The sequence below is a fragment of the Notothenia rossii genome (assembly GCF_949606895.1).
Source record: "Notothenia rossii genome assembly, chromosome: 12".
Taxonomy (NCBI): domain Eukaryota; kingdom Metazoa; phylum Chordata; class Actinopteri; order Perciformes; family Nototheniidae; genus Notothenia; species Notothenia rossii.
The window spans coordinates 16,277,508-16,296,423 of record NC_136911.1 but is presented as its reverse complement, the minus strand read 5'-3'; the positions used below and the strand labels follow the sequence as shown (position 1 = coordinate 16,296,423).

Here is an 18,916-nt window from a genome sequence, read left to right as displayed (position 1 = left end):
TATTATATCAGGTGATAAATATTTGCTAGCAAACAAGGAACCGAAACACAGCAGAGGAAATTCTCCCAAAACGTTGGTCCTTTATCTTCTTTTCACTTCTTTGCCTTTTCTCTTTATTTCCGCCTTTAGGTCAATAAGTGTCACTTGACCGGCAGTATAAAAGCTCTATTGATAACATGAAGGCAAATCATTTAAGATGAGGAACTACTCAATGTGTATGTTTTTCAGCCCTTCTGACAACAGCAACCTTTTAAAACAAAAAGCTACCCTACAAAAATATGTTAGTTGTACACCTACATATCTGCGATAGTATTTAGCTAATTATCGTGTCAACAATTCTAACTTAAGAAGCAAGAAATCCATTAAAAGTGTCACTGTGACCTTTGAAACCCCCCTCAGCACTGTAATTGTCAGAAATAAGTTTGAATATCTTTTTAATGACCACTTTAACTGCATTTTTTTAAAGTGTATTTTAACTGGAACAAGATGTCATGTGAGTAACGGTGCCAAGGGACGAGAAATGCTCCCATTCTCTCACCCCTTATGATTCACTGGGTTTGGTGACATGGGGGACAAATGATGAATAAAAAGCCATAACTTCATTAATAATTGAATCCGACACAGCTGTGCTCCTCAGTTGCAAATGTTGCAGAATAGAGCTTTGAATAGCCAGCACTCGCTTTTGTTATGTAAAGCCAAGTATGATAAAACCCCGCCTCGTTCTTTTGAATTATGGTGCATACAATTCGTAGGTGGTTTCCCGATGAAGACCGGTCAAAGAATCAGCCAATTCTCCAAAGCTTAATGACCAAATATGAAAGAAAGCTAAACATTATCTGTTATGTGTGTAGATATAGTTACAACTGACTCCCTGGTAGTGGACTAGATGTTAGGAAACATGTGACCAAGCTGAAGCCTCACGTGACAGCGTGTCTTCTGGGAAATGCCCTCAGGTGCTTTCAGACAAACAACCTAAAGCTGGGATAATTAACATTCTAAGTGTTTGGTGATTTGTGGACTTCCAACCACAGTAGATTTCTCTAAACATCCCCTCCGGATGTTTTATCAAATACAAAAGTTTACTTGTTTCTACAGCTTGAGTGTTGAGTCGAGTGTGTTTCATTTTCTCCCGTCCGTTTCAGGGTTTATTTTAGATAATAATGCCTACCCGTGCTCTGACTGTGATCAATAACTTCTAATTTCCACTATTGATAGCTTTTATTGTGAGAGAATCACACTCATCGGCTATATAAAATGAAATAGTATTATAGGCAATCGACACACAATTCATTTGAAACCTGTGAAATACAAAATGTGTGGTCAAATGTGAATATTTGCTGCCAAAATAAGTTTGCAATTTGGACAAAACTGGATAAACAAAGACGTCCCATCCTTAGGTTTTGGAGAACTGCTAACGGCCGTGTTTCCCTATCCTCATATCTTGTATAGACGAGACGATTACTTGACTATCCTGAAATGAAAATCGACACTTTAATCGCAGTCCAAGCTGTTCGGTCTCTGTTGCCTGAGTGGGTGAATAAAAGAGTGATGGACTGATAAAGTGAGGATTCGGCCAAAGCAGAGAACTGAACATGAGACTGAGTTTCTCCCACCTCAAAGTGAACACTCGACTCATGAAAACCGCGGCGACCTGACCTCATAAATCTATCTTAACACGACTTCTTTGTTTTAAAACCCAAAGCTTCAGTTGGTCTTGCACTTCTTTGCTTTGCTGGCTTTTAAAGCACATTTCCTCCACATTTGTGCATGTATGTTATTGATTGGTCACAATCTGCACAGGACGTCTTTAATTCTTCCAAACTTAGATCCAACTTTTGATTGGAGTGACGCTAACTCAGATATATTGACATAAATGAACTAAAGCTATAAAAAAAATTGTAGAAATGTTAAGTAATTTACTGGAAACAGTTATAGAACATTTTTCCCAATCTATAAATTACTCTGACGACTTCAAGCAATGATTTTAACTCAAAAATATCGACGCAGTGGTTTGGACTATAACAACTCATTGAGCTTTTTCCAGGTTATCATCTAACTCTGTGATGTGTCTCTGCTACTGAAAAGGCAGTTATATAAAAGTCAAAAATATAAAAAGGTCTCTGCCTATTGCTTATTCATGCTTGAATAGAATGACTGTGAAAAGTCAACATTTCTCTGGTCCAGCCCATGTGATGTGGTGCGAGAGGCATGCTCAAAGGAATGCCACTGCAGTGAGGGTTTCCCTTGTATCGCTGCTATGGCTCTGTGTGGTTTAGAAAAAGCAAACCCAGTGACGCAAAGCTCCATCTGTGGGGCAGAGAGGGACACAATGCATGCCCCACGGGGGAATAACAAGTGCTTATAAAATGCTAATAATAACCTATGGTATATCAAAAAGCAAAAAGCCTTAAGGTAAATTACCTGTGACATTTTCATACAAGCAGGATTTTCTGGGGGTATTGTGGTATTTATAGTTGGTCTGAGGTATTATGTTTGCTCTACTTACTTCTCTGTTAATAAAAGCTGATTTTAACAGTGTAACATGAAAGATTTTTTGTTTGTCATTACTATGGGTTGCTGAACTATAGTACACGCTGTACAGAGCAGAAGAAAATCTGATTAAAGCCTGTATTTTAAGATGATTTTTTGTTATTATTTTTTCAAATAATCCTGTAAGGGAGGGAAAATCATGAAAACGTTATGTAGTACAACAAATATAAAGAAGTACAAATGAGTAGTAGCAGTATATTATCAGCCATCTCCAGGACTGCAGGAAGGATCTGTACATTTTTAACATAAAGCGATACCATTTTGGGAGACAATAAATACTGATGCTGCTTGAATTGTGGCCCAATGTTAATTGACCGAAAGTATTAGATGTCACAAACTAAATAATCAAACATAATCTTCCAATGTGTAAGAATGTATCAGGTTGTGATGCCAAAAGTGTTGATTTGTCCTGAAGGTGGCACTAAAAAAAATTGTATTTTAACAAATATGTAGCCTTTAACAATGATTTGGATCCCTACTATTTGAATATTGCACTAGTCCATATTGCATATTTATAACATTTGCCTTAATTGTTCAGCCCTGGTTAAGATATCTTTCTTTGACACAAACTGGTAGAGAAACCAACTGACCAACAATGTGTCACAACCAAATGTGTTAGGGTCACAATCCAAAGATTGTATTGCAGTTTTCTGAAGTCCTTGGAAAACCAATTGTATGACTTTGAGTTCTTGGAATATGGGAGAACATTAATGAATGGGAATACTTGCAGCTATAATCTCTGCTATATGGATGAACAAAATATGATTATCAACTATAGTCCCTCCAACTTCACCAACAGAAAGTCCAACACTGATTTCTGGGAAAGGCAGTGGAAAAAACACCAAATCATGACTGCTTAGCACCGAAGATTACACCAAAATAAGAAGCCACACCACAAACCAACAGCGCTTCCACTATGCCACCACACACACACACACACACACACACACACACACACACACACACACACACACACACACACACACACACACACACACACACACACACACACACACACACACACACACACACACACACACACACACACACACACACACACACACACACACACACACACACACACACACACACACACACACACACACACACACACACACACACACACACACACACACACACACACACACACACACACACACACACACACACACACACACACACACACACACACACACACACACACACACACAATGATGCTGCAACAAATGTTCTTTCCTTCCTTTTCTTTGCACCTCATGATGACTCAGAGAGTGACTACCCTCCGGTGTGTCAAGTCACTCCCTCAAGTTACAGCATTAAATATTCAAGCCGTACCTTTGCATTATTTACCTTGTCAACATACAGAGGACATTACTTGGAGGAAAAGAAAAGGAATAAATGCTTTAAATTTGGGGAGAGGAGCTCAGTAAAAAAAAGCCTGGAACACTTTGAACAAACGCCTCCTCAGGCAAAGTGACGCCGAAAGCAGTTTTACTTCAATGCAGCAGGTCTATGATGCAAGTCAGTCCCTACATGTCTACGCAGGGATCAAACAGGGTAGCTAATTTCATTATAAACAGACACTAATCTAACAGTTTTCATGGCTTAATGCTGGCTGCTGATGGTGTCTTCTCTGTCTGATGGGTGTATCCCGGCTTTAGTTTCTCAATATCCTCGCCTCAAAGTTTCAGGGGCATCTTGCCTTTGTTTAAACACTGAAGAGCATGTTGCTCACTCTATGGTACCAGTGTAATGGTCTTCCATGTCATGTGATCCCTGCAAAAAATTCCAGAGCAGCTACTGAAGCCCAGCGCACATGGCGGCCCTTTCTAACAGATGTTTTTCGTTTGTGGTGCTGCAGTCTCTGGGTTCAGAGGCACAGAGCCAGAGAGGTGATTCATGATGTGAGCCTTTTCCTTGTTACAGTCAGCAGACACAGAGTGTGCTCCGGGTTGAGAATAGACACAGGCCCGGTTCTGTTTTGGTTGCTTTATTACACATATCATGATATATAAAGATGCGAAAGATTGGAGATAGAAGTGATGGATAGCGAAGGCTGGTACTGTAATGGCTGTTTAGAATGTAAAGAGTGGCTTTTTTTTCCTTTACACAAACATATCTGGTTACTGTCCTCCTCTGCTTATATCTGTACAATAAATAAACCATTTAGTTTAGTCACGTTCAATGTTTCTGCTTTACATGACAGATTAAACTAAATACTGTGATCCTGAAGTAATTCATGTCTGCAGCTAAATGCACTTTAAAGTGGGAAATTAGGTCACATTTTGGCTTTCACGGACAACAGTGAAGGTGGGCGCTCCCCTGGTTTGATGCTCCATTTAATCATAGCAGGAAGCATGCCAATGGAGGGTGATGGTGGGGGTGGGGAGGTGGGAAACACACACATATTCACATAGCAACCCACCTGACTGGCCTTATTACACTGTCCCTACATGATCAGAGGTGACACAGCAACATTGAGTGTGACTTTGGAGGTGTTTCTGGATCGTTTTAAATAAAATTTGGCCCATGTAAAAGTGGGGAATGTCTTTAATCCTAAAACGGTTCAATCCTGATTTGACTGCCAGTGAGTAGAGATTGGTCTTTCTCTATCTGTCACACACTCACACACACTGCCACAGCCTGGCAGCATGTTCTGAAGCTGTGAGTTATGTAATAGTGAACACAGAGAGCTGCAGGCCTGAGTGCACATCTTTCTATTCCTTACACCACCAGAGCCATCCACCCCCTCTATTAGTTCTCTACAGCTCTGGCAAGAAAGAGCAGCAGATTCACAAACACACAAGATGATAGTTCACCTACACACACCAGATCTGCATGTGTGGAGGGGGGGGAATGTTGTCAGGAAAAATGCACTTTCACCGAAAAAGCAGCTCAACAGGTGCGGATGTGCAGCATTCTTATGAATTTAAGGAGGTTTTGAAATGCTGTCATGTATCAACAGTTGCATTTTTGGTTATGTAGCCTTGGTTGGTGTTATAACATTCCACCCTGTAAGCCTGTTTTCTTTTTTAATTGGATGCATTTTTAATATAATAATATAGTTTATTTGGTTGTTTTGTTAAATCATCAATCATCCACCCATCCATCATGCACACAGCCCGCAGGCAGGCTGACACCGTGGCCTTACCTCCTCCAGCACATTCACGGTGTTCCTGCAGCTCTGCAGTCGGGTGGTGAAGCTGGATGTTGTCGGGGAATTGTAATCCTCTGTTGTCTCCGAGAGGAACTCGGACACGGATATTTGATCCGGCATCCTTTAACGGGGAAAATGCCCACAGCAGGGTCGGCGATGAATTCTCAGAAAGCTAAAACCATGTAAGATTAACTGAAAAAAATGATGAAAAAGCAGTGGTGTGCCGGCGAGCCGATGGAAGGGGAATGTAGATTTTTTTTTTCTCGCGCAAAACTGTTAAACTATCGGGATGGTTAAGACGTGTCTTCTTCTCCGGTGACTTCTCAAATGACTTCACTGTTCCCCAGGGGCCATGGGAGGAGGGAATTAACTAAATTTCTGCAGGCTCTATCCCCTCGGTGTGTCTATTCCTTGAGTGGATGTCTAAAAGCGACGCATTTATAAATAGTGTCACTCAGCGTCTAACTAAACCTCAGAGGAAAAACCACCGTAAAGAATAGCGGATGCCCTCATTATGCTCTACAGATGTTCAATAAACCGCTTGTCGTCAAAACAGCCCACAGTTACCAGTCTCTTTTTAGAATTTATCATAGTCCATGGTCTTCCGAGGTCGTCTCTAATTGCAGCGGGGTTCGGTCCTCTGTTCTTCGGCCGTAGTTTGTGTTTTTTAACGCTAAAAGCTGCCGCAGACACATTCACTGCCACTCTCTCCTGCTCGGCCGCGCTCGAGCTTCTCAGAGAGCTACAGTCAAGCTGGGTGCACAGAAAGATGGGATTTCCGGTCAAGGTTTTCAGAGTAAAACCATAGGGTGCAGTTTTATTTTATGGCTAGTTCATTTTACGTTGTTATTACATGTAAATTATTAAAAACATTAACTGAACCATAGTTTGTGTTTATATCGATATTTATTTTATCATAAAGTAGAAGCCTCCGGTCAATATATCATTTATGATTTTATTTTGAAAACATAAATACTTCTTTTAATGTAGTTTGTTCGCATTGGTGGAAACTTCACTTAACTCCCTCCCACCCACTTCGCCTGGTTGACTCGGTCGAGGAGCCAGTCTGCGCATGCGTGATCTGGAATATGTGACTGCAGGGAGAGCCCCACAGAAAACAACGATTTACAGAAAAAACATTAATGCTTCGTTTGTTTGACTTGTGGCGACACTGAGAAGGCTAGTTACAGACCTGAGTGCCATTTGAGAAATAGATTCAGAAGCCAAACCAAATAGTATTAGTTTGACCTTGCTGCCTTCAAATGCAAGACAATTCAATGTAGGCCTACATGTTTAATATCAAATGTTTTGAAAATCGTTTGGTATGGCTTCTATTTTTTACCGTAGCAATCATGTCAACGACGCAACACTTTGAGAATCACTGCTTTGGCATATCATTTCACCACTGTAGTATTCAGTTTAATGATTTTTTAATGATCTTTTGGGGTTTTTTGTGAAAAGTTTTTTTTTTTTTTAAAGAACCAAATGAAGCATCACGCTGTTACAGCTCATTACATTATTTTTCCTAGGCAAAAATGGGCATTGATTGGTTTAGTTGCATTAGTGTCCCCTACCGTCAGATGAGTACATTCCAATTAAAGTACATTTATGGTCACATGGGGGGGAAATTGTGTTTCTTGGAATTAAGTGGTAGGATATATGTTATACTAGGTGTCCAAATAATAATCGTATGACTCACTGTACTGCCGTTGTCTAAATAGTACTTTTTTTCTGAAATAAATGCATTCTATTAATTAAAAGCCTGATTGTCCCTTCATAGGTTGCTGCCAGACAAACACATACAACACAATGAAATACACATGTAATACAATATGTGTATGTATAAGACAAAAGCAGATAGGAAGTATGTAACATAGTAACATGAACTATTTCCTTGTTTAACCAAGTTCACAATGGTGTGTTGTATTACCTACCCATCTCAGAGACAATGGCCCCCACTCTAAAGCCATAGGTCATGACTCATGACCTCCCCCTTACCAGTTTGTTGTTATATAGTTATATATATACAAATATGTATACTGTAACATCATACTGTATGTAGTGCACTTAAAGAACAGTCTTTAGTGGTTGAACAGTTATAACATTTAATAATATCCCCCATTAATCCAAACATGGAGCACCACCTTGTGGACTCCATTAACATTAGAATCAGTGAAATGTAATCTTCATTCCCAGTGATTCGCAGCAAATTACTATTATTAATATTTAATACTTATAATACCTGTTTTTCTGTTTTTCCTCTGTTTTTAAAACAATAATGTCATCGAATGATTCTTCTTTATGTGAAATGTATTGTCAGATGCGGTAAAATATTTCATGTTTAATTACTTCCGTTTTACTTTAAAAATACTGACCGGAAGTTCCGTTTTAGATTCTCGCTCTCTTGACATAGCTTGTGTTAGCTTTAAGCTAGTGTTGATAAAGTGAGTGGAAGGTTGGAGGAGATTGTAACTGCTGTTTTAGGGAGTTTGACTACATTTGAACAGTCAGAACAAGGGCGAGAGAGTGGTTATTGTCGCGGAGTACCTAGATAGGCTTGTCATATCTCTGAAAAACAGTCTGTGGTGTTAAACTTGTGGCGTGGGAGAAACAGCAACCAGAGTTCAACTGAATGGCCGAGGGCTCCTCAGGTAACTCACTTTATGTCTTAATAATTCATCCATACAGTCAAAAAACAAGTTCTTACTGCAACAATCTAACAGAAAGTCTCGGTAATGCTGGACTGGCTACTTAAATGTACTTGATAACCGTTCTTACTATGTAGTAATTTAGCTAGTGTGATGTAAAGCTAACGAGAGCTAACGTGAACTTTCAGCTAACATAAGCGAGCTGATTTTTCATTTATGATGCGCATTGGATTTTCCAACGGTTGCTAATGTTAGCCTTTCTTATTTGTGTCATCAGGATGATGTAACCGTGAACTTTGAAACGCAACATTACACCTGATCTGAAATACAGTACCAGGAGTTAATAGACATGTGACTACCCTGTCTTACAATTGGTGTATTTGTGATTTAGTTACTAATCGGTTTTAGCACAACGGCTGACTACATAACTTGCATATGAATAGTAGTAGAATAGTACATCAGCCAAGAAAGGTTAATGAATCCATACCATTATTAAAATATTACATTTGCTTTTATAGTTTTTTGTAAATCATACCAAATATTGTTAATTGTGGTGCTCTCGTATCTTTGGCTCTGCTATAGACTTACAGTTAATGATCTGTGATCAGTGATGACAATTGTTCTTATTCCTTTTATTAAAAAAAAAGACTATTTTGAATTGCAATTATTATACCCATAGCTGTCACTTTTCTGTTTGCAGAACCACCTGACCTCAATCCAAATGGGGCTTCAAATCCAAAACCGTATCAGCAAAAATCCAGAAGAGGCCGGCCCAGATACTGCAATGACAGGAACCTGAATAGTTATGATCCTTCTCAACAATATGGACACTTTGATCAGGGTGTCAAAACCCCATTTAGCCATGATGATTCAAATTATGCGTTGCATCAGCAGCCTCCCTACCACGGAGATGATGGAGCCAGAAGTCGAGGCAGAGGTAGAGGGAGGAGAGATGGGAATAGAAGTGTAACTGAAAATTCTGGTGGCTCCAGTTGGCAAAGACCTGGAGGTGATCATGCCCAGAATAATGGTAACCACAGAGGTGCGGGCGGGTTTCAATCCGGGCCTAATCCCATGGATGGACCTGACCGATCCAGCTGGCGAAGAGAAGATGCGGGCAGGAATTTAGAGCAATCTGCTGAAGACCCAGATGCCCGGGCTAAAAAACCAAGGAAGTTCATCCAGGAGCCGAAAAGAGGACAACAGAATGAAAAGGGCACCCGCTTAAAGGAGAACAACACAGCCATGCAAGGTCAGAGGTCCTACGACCGCAAAGGAGAAAACCTTCCTTCAGACATCAGGGAAAGAAATCAGAGGAGCAGGACAGGTCCGGACTCTCAATACGATGATCATCAGAGGAAACCCACTGAGGCAAGGAGACAAGGACCAATCAAACCACCCAAACCACCATCTCAAGAGGAAACGGGCTCAGAAAGGAGGGCCATTGTCCAAGATGACCCCAGATATGGCAGATCATCTCAGGATCCGGCTGCCTGTAAAGCTGGCCGAGGCGCAGGGCGACCCGCGCCTCTCCAGGCCAGAGGGGGGAGGAGAACAAATCCTCAGAACCACAGGCCGGGCCAGAGGAGCTGGGACAAGGTGCCAGAGAGCAAGGAGACACAGACAGGTAAATCAATGTGAACTCTGATATGGAAACCAAGGAGTCGGTGATATTGAAATAAAACTAAATCAATCAGATACTAAGGTGATTGTATCAAACTAATTTCTGTAGTGATCTTTGCATAAAGACACTTTTTCTAATAAACCACCTTTGACATAGCACTACATTTGTACCATTAGGCAGCTTCAAAGTTACACAGTCAATTATCTAACACTGTTTGCCAATTCTAAATGCTTTGTACATCATTACCCTGTATTTTATCATAATAATATTTTATATATATTCTTTTGGTTGGAACTAGGGGTTTTGAAATATATCAGTAATGATGCTAACAATGATATTTACAAAAAATATATTTATATATATAGAGAGATATCATTTAAATAATACACATATGATCATATCTTATAAATAATACATTTCTATATAATGTTAATGGTTATTATTTGTTCCCTAAAAACGTATGGTAAAATCTTGATATAGTGACAGTGCGAGTTTGAACAGCGCTCCTCAGCACATCACATTTCTCTGATTGAACTTCCCTCTGGTCTTTCAGGTTTAAAAAGCGAATAATCTAAAGCCTCCTTGCCTCCTCCTGACCCTGTGATCCCTCCCCCCCCGCAGGCTGTCTGATTGAGCAGCTGTCTGAGGAGAAGTACGAGTGTATGGTCTGCTGTGACATCATCCGCTGCATGTCGCCGGTGTGGAGCTGCCAGAGCTGCTTCCACGTCTTCCACCTGAACTGCATAAAGAAGTGGGCTCGATCCCCGGCCTCGCAGGCAGACGGTACAACCTCACACAGCAGCTGGATGTTTACTATCAGCAGCACTGACACGCCCTCCTCTCAGTAGGGTTATCTCTGTGAGGCTACAAAACAACAGACCCCAGCATAATCCACTGTAATGTATTATACTGCTGTGGACAATAACTAGGCTCTGTGGCCCCATTCACAAAACAACACGGCTCTCGGGCTTTGACATTCCTGCTGCATCAACTGTTTTAGTTTGCATTGCAGTTTGAGGCCTGTGTGAATATGTTTCACATACTGTATATGTATTTATACTAAAATAAAATAATCTGCTTTTCAGAATCAAATGAAGGCTGGCGTTGTCCGGCCTGCCAGAATGTTGCCCCGAAACAACCGACCTCCTACACCTGCTTCTGTGGTGAGTAGCTGTTTAATTCATGGAAATACCTATTATAAAGTGTAATATATGAGGTTTCAGGTTATATCATTTAATGTATAAGTTGGTGCTTTTACAGTATTTTTCTCACCTGTTTTTAGTTCCATGTTGAGCATGTCTCACTCTTTGTGTTCCACATTTCTTTGGCAGGTAAAGTGACAAACCCTGAGTGGCAGCGCAGTGAGATTCCACACAGCTGTGGTGACATGTGTGGGAAGAAAAGGAGCGGAGCGGACTGCAACCACCCCTGTAACATGTGAGCCTGAAAATGACAGGAAATCAGTGATCGTGTTATTTTAGGGTGTTTTCAGGGAGACATTGTGAAAAACCTGCGTGTCGATAAATGTCATTGATCAAATATTCTCTAGAAGAGTGTGTTTACCTATATTTTCTCTGTCTCCCTTCAGCTTATGTCATCCTGGACCGTGTCCTCAATGTCCTGCCTCTATAACTAAATCCTGCACCTGTGGGAAGACTAGGTACTCATTCTAATCATGTTTGCTTCTCCCTGTATCTTCGGACATTTCTTATCCCATGTGTTACCAAGGAGATTTCTTCCTGTTATCTGTGGATTAGACCCTATAATATTGACACAATTATATATTTTCAGCCGACCGATGCGCTGTGGACAGGGTGCAGTCCTGCAGTGTGACAAGGTGTGCGGAGCCTTTCTTAACTGTGCTAAACACATCTGTAGCCAGGTGTGCCACAGTGGGACGTGCCCACCCTGCCAGCTGCAGGTCCAGCAGGGTGAGTGTTCTGTCTGATCAATACAATGATCTGAATATTATCCTGCAGATGTCTTTTCATGGTCTTTAATGTTACTTTATTCTTCTTTCTACTTTTCTTTTAGTTTGTTACTGTGGCGTTACCCCTCGTGAAGTCCTGTGTGGCACAGATAAAGATGGGTTCAATGGTTCGGGACATTATTCCTGTCAAAAACAATGTGGAAAGTAAGTCTCACACCTCAGTGCTAATCATATCCAATCACAGTTTTTGTTCTACTGCCTGACGCTCCCTTCCCTCCATGCAGGATGCTAAACTGTGAAGCTCACCGCTGCCAGCAGGATTGTCACCGCGGTCCGTGCCAGCCGTGCCCGCTCTCCCCCAGCCTGGTGAAGTCGTGCCCCTGCGGACAGACCCCTCTGACCAAACTCCTGGAGCTGGGATACTCCGAGAGACGCAGCTGCTCTGATGCCATCCCCTCCTGTGGAAAGACCTGCAACAAGCCCCTGGCCTGTGGCTCCAGCGGTAAGGATAAGGGACAAAGTGTTACTCAAATAGAGGAAGTGCAATGTGAAGACTCTCCCACTGGACTCTAAATCATTTCTCCTCAATTAGTGCGACATGTTAAGAAGGGAAGTGAAGATATCCTCACACAAGATCTGAAACTGACCCGATATAGGATATGAAAACATATGAGCTGTCAGAAAGCTTTTTAATGTCTTGTTGCAATATTTGAGTTTAGTTTTCTCTGAATAAAAACAATGTTAAAGGTAAAGTTTGAAGCAATTTACATGAAACAATCCAGACGGTCATGTAGCTAGAAAGCAAAGTTGTATATCTTTTCAACAGTTCATTTCTTCTAGCCAATAAGGACGCAAGGCAGAGGCGTTCTACTAGCTAACTGTAACTTAAGCTAAGGATAGCCAGCTAAAAGTGAATTAGCTACCCTACATGGATCTGGCGTTGTGAGCTGATGGCTAGCTTAACCTTAGCTGAAGTAATTTGAAAAAATTGTTATATTCCAGACACCATCCACCTGTGTGATAAGTTGTGCCATGAGGGTAGCTGCGGGCCGTGCTCCCTGACGTCCACTATCAGATGCAAATGTCGCGCCAAGACCAAGGTAGGCGGAAACTCCAGAATACATTTATTTTCAGCTTTTCTTTCACCTGTCGTTCCTAATATGTGATCTGTTACGATATCAGTGTTAAATTATATTTTGTTTTTCAGGAGGTCCCTTGTGCAACGATCCAAAAGGAAGGTAACATTTCAAACAAATGCGGGTGAAATGAAAACAAATGTGAGATTGAAACCCCCTTACATTGTCTGGTGTTTCACTTCCAGAGGAGCTCGTCTTCACCTGTGAGAAGCGCTGCAACAAGAAACGCTCCTGCGGCCGACACAAGTGCGGCGAGCTGTGTTGTGTGGTGAGTACTGTGTGTAGTGTTGTGTAGTTTCAACTTTCCAAACACTACTGTAGGCAATTTAAACATGGTGAAAGTGGCCATTTTAGAGATGAGACATTTCTGGCAGCATTATTCTTACACAGTTGGATAATATCAACATATTTATACCACTAAAAAAACATTATTGGGCTTCAATTTAAAATAAGCACAATGTGCAACCATAAAAATGCATACTTCACTATAACCAAAGCACTTTTACATTACATTACGCGCTATTACTTTCCCAAAATCATAATTTTTATGTAAATGTTTAATGCAGCCTCCACCCAAAGAGGCTACGAGTCACACAAATGAGATTGCATCACACATGTTCTAAAAGTGTTGAAAGTTCTTATGTGTTGAATTGAAGGTCTTACTATCAAAACCTCAGTTGAATTGAAATGATTGGGACAGCACTAGATGACATGAGGTGGTGGATTCTGTGTGTCTGTCCAGAATGTGGAGCACAAGTGCCTCCTGATCTGCGGCTACAAGCTCAACTGTGGCCTCCACCGCTGCCAGGAGCCCTGTCACCGTGGAAACTGTGAGCCCTGCTGGCAGTCCAGTAAGTCCTGCAGGCGTTCTCAGGACTCAAACTGTGTTTATGAGTCATAGCTATTCCGCCTTTCAAAAAAAAGAAATTCAGGTTGATACATCATCTTCGTGGTAATGTGTCTAGCATGATAGTGTCATGATGTTGCCAAACGGCTCGTATCCTCTGTGGCGTCCTGATTCCTTCCTCTGTAGGTTTTGATGAGCTGGCGTGTCACTGTGGAATCACTGTCTTGTACCCGCCCATCCCCTGCGGCACAAAGCCACCAGAGTGCAAAAACATGTGTACCAGAAGACACGAGTGCGACCACCCTGGTGAGATAAGACAAAACACAGTACACATTAGTCATAAATAAATCACAATACTTACATTCATTTCCCTTTTAGTGTTTCACAACTGCCACAGTGAAGAGAAGTGTCCACCATGCACATACCTCACGAAGAAATGGTGCATGGGAAAGCACGAGGTAACTTCTTCTTATAAATTGCATAAATATTCCTATTTTCTTTTTGTCTCTGATTTAGGCAAGACAAGTTTATTTATATAGCACCTTTCAACACAAGGCAATTCAAAGTGCTTTACAAAAATGAAAGACATCAAGAGCATTAAGAAACATGTTATAGAATGGCATTTGAAAACACTCATTTTAAAAGCAAAGATATAAAATGGCATTTAAAAACAAGATCATAAAACATGAATAACAAAGGTACATGAATAAAAGTTACAGCAGAGTGAGATACACACATCTGAAATGTTTAGGTCTGACTCAATCATTGCTAACCTTTTAGCAGAAATAGTTTTCTATGACTTCACTTTTTTTCTACTTTCTTTTTGAACTTATCATTTAGTCATTTCCAATGTGTCATGCTAAACGCACCCCCCTTTGGAAAGTTCTAATCTGCAACCCAATAGTCCGAAAACTCAACGGATCCTGGCCATATTTGTATAGCATATGTCTTTTGACTTTCTGTTTTATTTAATGTCTCCTATTTCCTTACCCGCAGCAACGCAGCAACATCGCGTGTCACCTGCAGGACATCTCATGCGGCCTGACGTGCGACAAGATGCTCCCGTGTGAGATGCACCGCTGCCGACGGATCTGCCACCGGGCCGAGTGTCTGGCAGAAGGCAGCTGCCGGCAGCCCTGCGCTCTGCCGCGGGCTGACTGCGGCCACCCCTGCTCCGCTCCCTGTCATCAGGACAGCAGCTGCCCCCGCTCCACCTGCACCACCAAGGTACCACACACTGCCACCGACAACAGCTGGAGCGCAAATATGGCTTACAAGTGATGAGCAGATGGTCAGGGATTGGATGCACAGGACTAATTTTCCCTAATTTGAATTACTTTATACCCAGGTTAAATGTATTTTAAGTTTATACATTCAGTTTATTCAGGGGTTAAATCATCTAATTATTCCGGTTTTGTTCAGTCCAGCTGTGTACTATTTCTGTTCTTCTAATGGTGGACACCTGCCATGGAGGAAATCTGCCCTAATAGTGTGTAATTGTCATGGAAAACTGGAAGAAATAATAACAGTTGCACTCCAACCTCAGAAGTTCAACAAAAGATTACTGCGGGAATTCCTCACACAGCATCAAACAACATATTAACCTGCTTACAAAAGCCTTTTTCCACCAGACTAAAGATGTTTTAACGGGGTCTAATACTTGTTCCTTCCACAGGTCGCTCTACAGTGTGATTGCAGTCGACGAAAGGAGATGGTGGCCTGCACAGAGGCAGCCAATTCATATCAGAGGTCGGTTAAACAGGCTCTTTGGTCAGCTGTTAGTATTGTGAATATGAAGTGTGTTTGAAACGTCCACAAATCCCTCTGCAGGTATGCAGCCATCGCCATGGCCAGTAAGCTGTCGGACTTGCAGCTCGGAGACTCCATGGACATCGGGCCCTTCCTCACTAAGAAGGAGCTCAAACAGACCAGGTAGAGAGACCTAGAGATGTGAGGCGTGGCATGATAAATACTTTGTAATCAATAATGAAACATTATTTAAATGTACTCCTGCATAGAAATGGATTTGCTGTTCGCTTTGACGGATTACTTTTTTCTTTATGCATTAATATTTAAATCAATCCAATGTAATGGGTTACAGCAGCCACTAAGAACTATCTTGTTTCATAAGAACTATTTTAGTACAGCAATTAGTACACTTCAAGATTTGATGTCAAATCTGCACTTGTGTTTATTTGTAAATGATCTGCCTTGTTTTCTCAGGCTTGAGTGTGATCAGGAGTGTGCCACTCTGGAGAGGAACAGACGTTTGGCCGAGGCGTTTCAGATAGATTCATCTTCTGACCCTTTCAACGCCCGCTCTACTTCTGTTTACAGCGACAGCCTCAAAGACGATGCCAGGTCTGTCCTTTGTGTTTCACCACGGCCGTTCATTAAAGGTTTGACGGTTCAGTTTGTTCCCACGGCCAGAAATAAAGATGTTCTTTTCCTTTCTCGCTTTCAGAAAAGACCTAAGATTCGTCACGGACGTAGAAGAGGAGATCAAGAATCTTGTCGAGCTTGCTAATAAGGTAAGACGGCACAAAGAGCGCCTTTGTGCCAGTATGGTGATGACCGTTAGGGTGACTTCTTAAGCTCCCTCTGGTGGCTTTGTAGAGCCCACTGCTCTTAGGCAGCAAAAACTGAGGAGAAACTAATAACCTTAACTTCTGTCATGAACATTTGTGCTGCATCATTTTCTTCAATAAGCTACTCAGAAATGCAATCCCAATCGGCGTTCAGATGCAACAAACTGTCACAACACTCCATAGATGACATCATTGCGTTGTTAAATTCAAACCAAAGTTAATGTATGTTCTGATGCGGGTTCTCAATATTTATACCATATCAAAAGCTGCCTTTGCAAAAAACTACACTTTTTTAATTAAACCACCCAAATAATTATAGTAAATATGCTAGTATTTATTTTATGCACTACTGCCTGACCCAGTTGTATATACAGCTGTCCCATTCCCCTTTTTAAGATAGAAACAGCTGTGTAGCTTTTATATTTCTGGCCGGAAGGGGAAGGCTCTTTATTATCCATTCCTAAGCCAGACTAAATTAGTAGTCACCTCACGGGGCAGTTGGAAAAATAGTCTCCATGTTCTTTTTTTGTTCAGCTTTGAGGCTAATAGGAGGGAGGCTGTCAAGGTCACTGTTGCTTTGGTTTTCTTTGCCAAAAAAAACGATCTCTTTTTGGAACAGTGAATCATGGGGTCAAAGATGTTCTGCCTCAGTCTGCTTATGAAAAGGTTTCCTCATATTTATCAGCTGCATATTGTGCTGCGTTTAATGACTTCATTTTCTGCTCTTGGCCTTGTTGTGAGGGCATTTGAGAGTTTTTCTTTATGGTATTCTCAAAAATAAACCTGTAATACAAACTCTTAATGTGTATTAAAAGGGTCAAACTTGTTACAGAACACACATGCACTACACAGCTAAAATGATGTGGACATCCGCACATTCACAACCATATGTGACCGAGAAAAGCATGTATCTATGGACTTCAAAGTCTGTTGAAAGTTCCCCAGACTGTTTGCTACAAAGTTGGAATCACATAATATTCTTAAATGTCTTGTAGCATTAACATTTCCCATAACTGGAACTAAGGGACGTCTCTTGAAAAGCCAAGACCTTTGTAGAGGTTAGAATGGTAAAATGATTGTTCACAAGGAAAGAGTCATAATTAGTCTGAAAAAATGTTGTGTTGCAGAAATGTTGCTTTTTCATCCTCTGAATCTTCTCACTCTTTATTTGAGAATCGATTTTTGATCTTAATGTCTCTAGAAATGTCAGGGGAGGGCAGCAGGAAGCATATCAGTGAGGCATTTTCAGCATACATTCCTAATAGACACATTACTGCTGTTTGCAGGGAAAACAGACAAAGAGAAGCCACTGTTTCCCGCCCATGAACCGAGAACACCGGAAGATCATCCACGAGCTGGCCGAGGTCTACACTGTGGAGAGCGTGAGCTACGACAGCGAGCCCAAACGCAACGTCGTCATCACAGCCCACAAGTAGGACATTACTCAAACAGTAACTTACATGTATGCTGGGCACTTCCCCTTCACATAAAAAGGTTGGTTGTTAATTTAAAAAATATGTATTTTTGCTCATTCCTTCAGAGGGAAGTGTGCCTGTCCAAACTCAACCCTGACATCACTGATAGAGCGAGAGACCACTGGGAGGGCCCCTCCTCCCATCGCTCACATCAAGCAGCACAGCAGCAAGTAAGTCTTCTTCTTTGGTTCAAAAGACTGTAACATAAACCAAATTCCTGTAATGTGCTAAGTGTCCTCAAACAGATTGAGATTGAACTTTATTCCCATACTATTTAGAATAAAGATGAATTATGCTGATGGTTTTTCCTTTCTGTTTTTATTAGCTTTCAGATTTTACTGTCTGCTTATGACTAATTTTCCTCTCCTTTCTCCACCCAGGGCTGTCAGTGGAGGCACATGGTCAAAGATGGTTAAAGAAGAGCCTGTGATCGATTATTTTGATGTACAGGACTAAATGAGACCCATGAAAAGGAGAAGAAAACCTCAGGATCTGCTTGTCAACATTAGACTACATCTGCCAAAAAATCTGAATAACCTTATGTCATTTTTGTTCATCAACAAGAATCCTTGTGGGTTCAAAATCAAATAAAGTCTTGTTTGGGAACACCCTCACTTGGTTGGATTTAGATATTTAAGTTAATGGCGCCTTGAACAAATCATTTTCAAAAGGCTCTTGTGTTGCTTTGTCTCCTTCTTATGCAACCACTCCCTCAGTGAACCTAATTTAATAAAAAGTGAATTCCTTCTTCTTACACAATTGCTGATATGCAATTACTTCATTGGCTTCAATATTCAACCACGTCTCATGATAAAGGTAAGATCTTAACCATGGATGCTTTTGCACATTCAACTCAAGATTCTCTAACAGTATTTCAGAGACATTTTCAGTCGAGGAGTATCTTTTGTTCTTTCTGCTGGTGTTGCGCCAAGGCTTCAGTAGTAAACCTGATTGAGTTTGT

General features: G+C 41.1%; 2 protein-coding genes across 5 annotated transcripts in view; one reads left to right on the top strand and one right to left on the bottom strand.

Moving 5' to 3' along the window:
• Positions 1 to 6,433, bottom strand: part of asap1b (ArfGAP with SH3 domain, ankyrin repeat and PH domain 1b) — a 48,926-nt gene extending 42,493 nt beyond the window's left edge. For all 4 annotated transcript variants that reach the window (XM_079660974.1, XM_079660972.1, XM_079660971.1 and 1 more), the window contains exon 1: positions 5,702 to 6,433. In XM_079660974.1, coding sequence (XP_079517100.1) covers positions 5,702 to 5,827 — 126 coding nt within the window. In that variant the 5' untranslated portion in view covers positions 5,828 to 6,433. The remainder of the gene's footprint in view (positions 1 to 5,701) is intronic.
• A 1,667-nt stretch (positions 6,434 to 8,100) lies between these two features.
• Positions 8,101 to 18,565, top strand: nfx1 (nuclear transcription factor, X-box binding 1). The gene is made up of 23 exons (XM_079660975.1): positions 8,101 to 8,358; positions 9,056 to 9,982; positions 10,601 to 10,762; positions 11,065 to 11,142; positions 11,311 to 11,416; positions 11,568 to 11,639; positions 11,771 to 11,910; positions 12,014 to 12,113; positions 12,194 to 12,411; positions 12,912 to 13,009; positions 13,117 to 13,147; positions 13,231 to 13,313; positions 13,788 to 13,896; positions 14,079 to 14,198; positions 14,271 to 14,350; positions 14,889 to 15,119; positions 15,568 to 15,641; positions 15,723 to 15,824; positions 16,116 to 16,253; positions 16,357 to 16,423; positions 17,767 to 17,912; positions 18,021 to 18,125; positions 18,336 to 18,565. Exons 1-23 carry the CDS (start codon positions 8,340 to 8,342, stop codon positions 18,409 to 18,411), a joined length of 3,282 nt encoding a protein of 1,093 aa, XP_079517101.1. The 5' UTR covers positions 8,101 to 8,339; the 3' UTR covers positions 18,412 to 18,565.
• Positions 18,566 to 18,916: the final 351 nt, after the last annotated feature.